Genomic DNA, 7,500 nt, shown 5'->3' on the forward strand with positions numbered 1-7,500 from the left:
AACGCAGACTGCACTAGGAACCACAGGACGCCACAGTAGCGCGTCGTCCCTCGCAAGAAGCCAAGAACCACGCGGAAGAAATGTGTAAGGAGTGAGGAAGGAAGGGAGGAAGGTCAGAAAAGGAGTTAAAAAAAGAGTGTGGGAGGCAAGGGTGGAAGAGAGAAAGCCGTGACTCTAAAATGGTCGACATCTTTGTGGTTTTCGAAGTATTTGCATGTCTGGGATATTTTCACTGACGATAAAGGACTGTGTGTTGGAAACGTATGTGTGTGTGTGTGTGTTTGTGAGAGCAGAAGCGCGTAAACGTTTGTGGACATACCCATTTATTTATTTATTTATTATTATTATTATTATTTTTTTTTAGGATGTCTACGTATTTCCGATTGCATGTTAGTAATTCGAATAAAAATACATCAATGTAAGTGCATGTTTCCGTGTCTCATCAATCCTCTCCGCCGAATGTTGAACGCCTAACATTTCCCCCGCGCTGGTTGGTGGTTGGATCCCTTATCCAGCGAGGCAACCAGCATCACTGTGGGTAAAAAAAATATTTTTATAATCTACTTATACAAACGCATTAGCACACCTTGGCTGAAATCAAAAGAAAAAGCTGAACATATATATATATATATATATATATATATATATATATATATATACATTTAATATATATATACATACATACATACGTATATATATATATATATATATATATATATATATATATATATATATATATATATACATATATGCATACATATATATGTATGCATACGTATATATATATATATATATATATATATATATATATATATATATATATATATATATATATATATATGTATATATATATATATATATATATATATATATATATATATGTATATATATACATTTATGTATAATATATATATATATATATATATATATATATATATATATATATATACATATACATATACATGCATATATGTATATGTGTGTATATGTATATGATACCATTGTATCAGCACAGTAGCGTATTTTCCATTCATATGTATGTGTGTGCGTGGAGGGGTCTTGTCGCTTCACTCTGCGCGGCCGTCTTCCCGCGGCGGAGGCGACCTTGGAGTTCTCAGCGACGACATCGCGGCGCGTCTTCTTTGCCGAAAACATCTTTCTGAAAATCATCGCGAAATGTCTCGTAGTTTCAGAATTATTCTGATAAGGAAGCTTGGTTGATTTTCTGTTCACATTACAAGCAACACTGGTTAAATAATGCACTTCGAGGAAAGAAAATGAAAGCTACCAGATAAAAGTATTGGGTTTATATAATTCTGTATTAAATGAAAAAAAAAAATGTGTAACAGAGAAGCCACAATGACCTCTCTCCTGTAGAGAGAGGTCAGGTGGGCGGGACGAGGGTGTGGCAGCAGTATATAAGGGCCGCTGCGCATGAAGAGCAGCATATTCCCCTCGTCACGGAACACAACACATCCAGCGATGAACCGTCTGCTCCTCGTGAGTATTCTTTCCCAAAGGAAGGGCATCCAATGGGTCAACTGCGTTTATTTAGCAAATGAAACATGGTGCATAGTGCCGAGTAAACCGTAGTCATTCCTATCTCTCTTTCCTCAGCTCGCCTGCCTGGTGGCCGTGGTCGTCGCCGACAGCTACAAGACGCCCATCCCGATCCTCAAGGACGACCGCACACAGAACGCCTACGGCGAGTACACCTTCGACTTCGAGACTGGAAACGGCATCGCCAGGAACGAGGCCGGAAAACAGGCTGATGGCCAGGAGTCCTCGGGAGGATGGAGGTGAGTCCCTTACGCTTCGCAAACACACATCAACCATATCCCTTATAACCTTGATCTCACAGCCATGTGGCATATCTCTAAACGCCTCTGTCCCTTCTCCAGCTACACCGCTCCCGAAGGCGTGCCCATCAAGCTCAGCTTCACCTCCGGTGTGGGCGGCTACCAGCCCGTGGGCGACCACCTCCCCGTGGCACCCACGCCAGTGCCTCTTCCCTACGAACGCAACGACCACTGAACTCTCCTGTTTTCTCTAATATCGATACGAATATGAAATTATCTATCATGATATATCTATTTTTCATTATTTATTGAACGAAATTCGTTCACATCATATTCTCTCAATAAAACATTGAACTGACATCAATATCTGTTTTCTTATTGGTGTATACCTAGTGTTTTTATATACTTAATACATTCTCTAACTATAATCCGAATCTGAATATTGATTTATATTGTGAAGTCATCACGCACACTTGTCCGCACTGTAACGTCGTTGCTGTGTAGGCAGTCATAAACCACTGCATATATGAATTGATCTTTATATCTGTCTGATCATATTTACGCCTTTATGATAATGTATATCAATGTGTGCATAAATATTCATATACTTATTCATAATAACACACACAAATCTATCTATTTGGATATATATATATATATATATATATATATATATATATATATATATATATATATATATATGAAAATGAAACTAGCCACAATGAGAATTGAGAATAAGCGTGACGTTTCGAACTCTTCTCGAGTTCCTCATCAGACAAAAAACCGAAATGGATACTAGGAGAGAATTTTGGCGTTTATATAGTGATAGAGAGGCAGGATGAACAAGATCTGAATCAGGTCTCAGGGGGAGGGTCAAGGTCGAAGAGTCTGGGGAAGGCTTTGCTAACAAGTGATGAGGTAATATCATCTAATCCCCATTGACCAGCACACAAATTAAAGTTAGGCAATTTTCTAATTAAAAGGGCTTCAATTATTTTTCCAGGTCTAGTTTCTGCAAGACTGCTTACAAGAGCAGGTAAGTCCCCCTTCTTTTGGCCAGTATTTGTACAGTGCTAGATTAGGCATTCCTTTTTCCGATTGTGAACGTAACCGTTTATATGATAGTATTCGTTGCGCTAAATTAGATGTCGATGATGCGTTTTTTAAAGTTCGTAAGTCTCTTAGATTGCTTAGAGAGGTCATTCCCGCTCAATTTGTTGACGATCTCTTAGCCATTGCAGCGCGTAGATCTTCCCTTGAAAGCGAACGTCATCAGAGATCCCTCCGCAATAAATTGAATAATCTTTGCTCACGTAGCGCTTGGTGTAAATTTTCGCTCACGGACTCTGTCGTTAATTTGTCGTCATATTCCCTTTCACGATATGAAACCGAACTCTTAGGTTTTGGTTTATCGTTTGCTACCAAACCTAGCGTTAATCATTGTCTTGATTATATTAAAGGTCTTTATAGTTTTATTGCCAAACAAAATAAATCGTCGATTAAAGATCTCAGTTATCTTAAAGGTGTCATGCTGAATCCGATTCTCGATTTGTTTGATAATTTTAAAGGCTTACCCCGACGTTATCTTTTGGCCACCAGATCTCTTAAACGTAATCCGGACTTTTTAATCACCAAAGCGGACAAGGGTAATAACGTTGTCATCCTTGATAGATCTGATTATATACGCAAAGCGCATTCCCTTTTACGCGATAACTCTACGTATCAGAAACTGCGTTCAAACCCTTACCCCACGGTCATTGAATCTTTTCGTAAAAACCTCACACGTATTGCTGCTAAATGCCCTGATCCCCCCCAATTTTTTTTTTCTTTTTTTTTTTTTTGATCGCTTCTGAACGATTAACCCATCGATTCCGTATTTTTATGGCCTTCCTAAAACTCACAAACAGGGCGTTCCGTTAAGGCCTATTATTTCGTCTTGTAACTCGGTCACCCGCCCATTAGATTCTTGGTTAGCGAGCGTTTTGTCTCCTTTCATGGGATCCTTTTCTAATAGTCATATTAAACATTCGATGGATTTCATGGACAAAGTTAGAAATTTGCCGACGCACGATAAGAAACTTGTTAGCTTTGATGTGGATTCTTTATTTACAAATGTCCCGCTTGATGACGTGCTAGATGTTCTTGAAAGGAAACTTTCTTCGTTTCATCAGAGGATCCCAATTCCGGTCAATTGCTTTATCGATCTCATTCGTCTGTGTGTTACAAATAATGTCTTTACTTTTGACGGCGATTTTTATAAGCAAATACATGGTATCGCGATGAAAAGTAGCCTTAGCCCGGTTTTAGCTAATTTATACATGGAAATGTTTGAATCTCGCTGACTCAACAGGAACCTTTAAAGTAGTTTGAGATGCGAATCGGGGTGGGCTATACCCTACCATGATGGCAGTGCGGTTTGGTTGGGGCTACCATGGACACGCAGTGACATACGTTGGAAGTATTCTTTTCACGTCCCCCTATCCACAGGAGAAATATATACATATATATATTATATATATAAATCGGTGGATAGATAAATATATATAAATATATAGATATGTATATATATATATATATATATATATATATATATATATATATATATATATATATATATATATACTATATATATAAACATACACTCACATATATATACATATACATATATATATATATAGAGAGAAAGAAAGTGTATTTGTGTGTGTGGTGTGTGTATGTATGTATATAGATAGATATGGACATAATACTTATGCTGCGTTTGGAACTGCTCGTCCTGCTCGTCCAGGCCAGTTGGACGAGATGTTTTGGCCGTTCGGAACCTCCACTGTCTCGTCCCGGACAAGTAGTCTAGCTCGTCCAACTCGCCCTCTTGCGAACCTGGGCGAGCAGGACGAGATGACTTCACAATAGATTTTGTTTGTAAACATTGGCAGTTGCAGGTAACCACAAGATATTGATGGGTAATTTTATGACCCTTTCTTAGTGTTATCAAAGGATGTTTTTGTGTTTGTCAGTTGCAGGTAAGGTAAATATGCATCAAAGGAGTTACAAAACCTATGCAGCGTGTAAAATAAAAACACCGGTATAGTAAAAAAGTGAATGTTTACATTCGAGCCGGGTGCATTCTGGGCAGCGAGAGTCTTGGAGATTCCGACCACACCCACTTGTCCTGCTGGTCCTGGACAAGATGTATGGACGAGCAAGACGAGGAGTTCCGAACGCAGCATTAGACGTACATATACTCGTATATATGTGTGTATGCGTGCACACGTATATATGAACTATATGTGTACATCGATTCAAGCGGGTCTCTTAACCACATGGACGTAAAACACATGTTCGTATAGGAACTTGCATCCTAAATCACGGGATAATGCGGAAGGGAGGCAGGTACTTTCTGACGCAACTTTAACCCAACAGGCTGACGTTAGGACTCAGTTACAGATCTCTCTCCCTCTCTCTCAATACACGTGTATGTGTGTGTAGGTAATTATATGTATGAATAAATATATGCGTCCGTTTGTATACAAACACAAACACACACACATATATATACATATATAAACACAAACGCCCCCACACACACACACACATGCAAATAGACACATAAAACACACACACACACACACACACTCATACATGTGTGTATACGTGTGTGCCCACAAGGTGTATGAATTCACATTTTCCATGTATGTAGCTACTCAAGGTAATACTTTCATTCCCTGACGGAAAGCTCGAGGTCCGCCCACAACCCTACAGCTCCACCCACTATGGACCGTCTATATAAAGAGCCGCCGCCTTTCGGAACAACAACACTGCTGCACAGCCATCACAATGCAACGTCTTCTTGTTGTGAGCGATTTAGCTTCTCTTGTTCGAACAAATCTATGGTCATAGCTGGAAAAATAGTGTATTGTGACGAAACGAAAAGAACCAGAAAAAAACACTTTGTCCATAAGGAAAGAATTCCTGAAATTGCCTTTGTATGTGTGATTCTAACGCTTGAATCCCCACACAGCTCGCCTGCCTGGTGGCCGTGGTCGTCGCCGACAGCTACAAGACGCCCATCCCGATCCTCAAGGACGACCGCACACAGAACGCCTACGGCGAGTACACCTTCGACTTCGAGACTGGAAACGGCATCGCCAGGAACGAGGCCGGAAAACAGGCTGATGGCCAGGAGTCCTCGGGAGGATGGAGGTGAGTCCCTTACGCTTCGCAAACACACATCAACCATATCCCTTCAGAACCTTGATCTCACAACCATGTGTGCGCCAAAGCTTGGTGGCATATCTCTAAACGCCTCTGTCCCTTCTCCAGCTACACCGCTCCCGAAGGCGTGCCCATCAAGCTCAGCTTCACCTCCGGTGTGGGCGGCTACCAGCCCGTGGGCGACCACCTCCCCGTGGCACCCACGCCAGTGCCTCTTCCCTACGAACGTCAGGACTACTAAATCTATCGTGCTTTCTCTTCCATTTCAACTTTTATATTCTGCTAAATTCACACTAGTGATGTGGTAGATTCAAAGAATAATTCTCATCACCATATTTGTCCTACTAGTCTTGTATTTATTTCTTCGCTATTTATGGAATGAAACTCGTTCGTGTATGCTTACCTCCAATAAAGCTTCGACCATGCAACTGCCATTTCCTCGCCATGAACCCAATGTTCACACCATTAACAAGGCTCGCCAAAAAGGGTTTAATGCTACGTTTTAAGTCGACAATGGAGACCTGAATTTAGCGCCAGGGCGTCCGATGGTCGCTCACCTCAGACTTCTCTTTGCAAAGGCATCATCAGCTCCTTGCCCTCGGAATTCACATTTTCTTCCAACATTTCAGATGAATGCATGTAGTAGCCTTTGAAAATGGTTGACATGCAATGTCGTTCACAGACGCACACACATATGTTTTTATATATGTATATATATGTATGTGTATAGATATTCATGTATATATATACTCACATGTATGTGTGTATGTATATATATACATGTATATATATATATATATATATATATATATATATATATATATTTATATATATTGAGATCGATATTGATTCGACATTTAAATGATACATTGTTTATAATTGTAAAGATATACAGACCCACCCAAACATTCCATTACATATTTTTATCTTTCGAAGGCAAAGCAAGAGTGTAAATCATAATGATTATCTACGAATAGTTGGTTTGTTTCAATGTTAATAGTTCAGTTGGGGGCAAAGTAATAAGTAGTTCTGTCCTGGCAGTTTTTCATCAGACAAGTCTTGACTTTCACCCCAAACACAGATATGTTAAGTGCTGCTATCAAAAATCGTTTTTCGCCTAGATTCCAAAGTTCACAATGCCTAATATAATGCTTAATACAATTGTGAATCCATATATTATGCTTTGTGATAAGTCAAGCAAGTTTTGACTTTCATTCCAAATACAGAGGATAAAAGGCTGGGGGAAGTCCAGCAATGCCACACGCATTGTTGTTAGGAAATATTTATGATTTAGGGGGACCATGGACACACCAACGGAATTAGTCCATGAAGACAATACCCATTTGGCCAAATAATGAATTGCAAAAGGAACAACAGACCAGAATAAAGTGTAAGAAAGGAACATTATGAAAGGAAGATGGGAAGGATCGATTGCTTAATCTTAAAGGAAATAATGAAAAGATACTAGGGGAACGGGGGTTGACAGTTT

The 7,500-nt window shown here is 39.5% G+C and overlaps 2 protein-coding genes across 2 annotated transcripts; both read left to right on the top strand.

Moving 5' to 3' along the window:
• The first annotated feature begins 1,392 nt into the window (after positions 1-1,392).
• LOC113802792 (flexible cuticle protein 12) lies at positions 1,393-2,159 on the top strand. Its single transcript, XM_027353410.2, has 3 exons — positions 1,393-1,500; positions 1,618-1,799; positions 1,902-2,159. The coding sequence occupies exons 1-3, from the start codon at positions 1,435-1,437 to the stop codon at positions 2,032-2,034; spliced, it is 381 nt and encodes a 126-aa protein (XP_027209211.1). The 5' UTR covers positions 1,393-1,434; the 3' UTR covers positions 2,035-2,159.
• A 3,395-nt stretch (positions 2,160-5,554) lies between these two features.
• LOC113802793 (endocuticle structural glycoprotein SgAbd-8-like) lies at positions 5,555-6,430 on the top strand. The gene is made up of 3 exons (XM_070125977.1): positions 5,555-5,651; positions 5,818-5,999; positions 6,120-6,430. Exons 1-3 carry the CDS (start codon positions 5,634-5,636, stop codon positions 6,250-6,252), a joined length of 333 nt encoding a protein of 110 aa, XP_069982078.1. The 5' UTR covers positions 5,555-5,633; the 3' UTR covers positions 6,253-6,430.
• Positions 6,431-7,500: the final 1,070 nt, after the last annotated feature.

Source organism: Penaeus vannamei, chromosome 10, assembly GCF_042767895.1.
Source record: "Penaeus vannamei isolate JL-2024 chromosome 10, ASM4276789v1, whole genome shotgun sequence".
Classification (NCBI taxonomy): Eukaryota; Metazoa; Arthropoda; class Malacostraca; order Decapoda; family Penaeidae; genus Penaeus; species Penaeus vannamei.

Excerpts from the sequence above, each read along its gene's own strand:
- LOC113802792 (XM_027353410.2), top strand. The coding sequence starts at position 1,435 with ATGAAGAGCAGCATATTCCCCTCGTCACGGAACACAACACATCCAGCG. Across the intron at positions 1,501-1,617 it reads CGATGAACCGTCTGCTCCTC|CTCGCCTGCCTGGTGGCCGT; the intron begins GTGAGTATTCTT and ends CTCTTTCCTCAG. Across the intron at positions 1,800-1,901 it reads GAGTCCTCGGGAGGATGGAG|CTACACCGCTCCCGAAGGCG; the intron begins GTGAGTCCCTTA and ends TCCCTTCTCCAG.
- LOC113802793 (XM_070125977.1), top strand. Across the intron at positions 6,000-6,119 it reads GAGTCCTCGGGAGGATGGAG|CTACACCGCTCCCGAAGGCG; the intron begins GTGAGTCCCTTA and ends TCCCTTCTCCAG.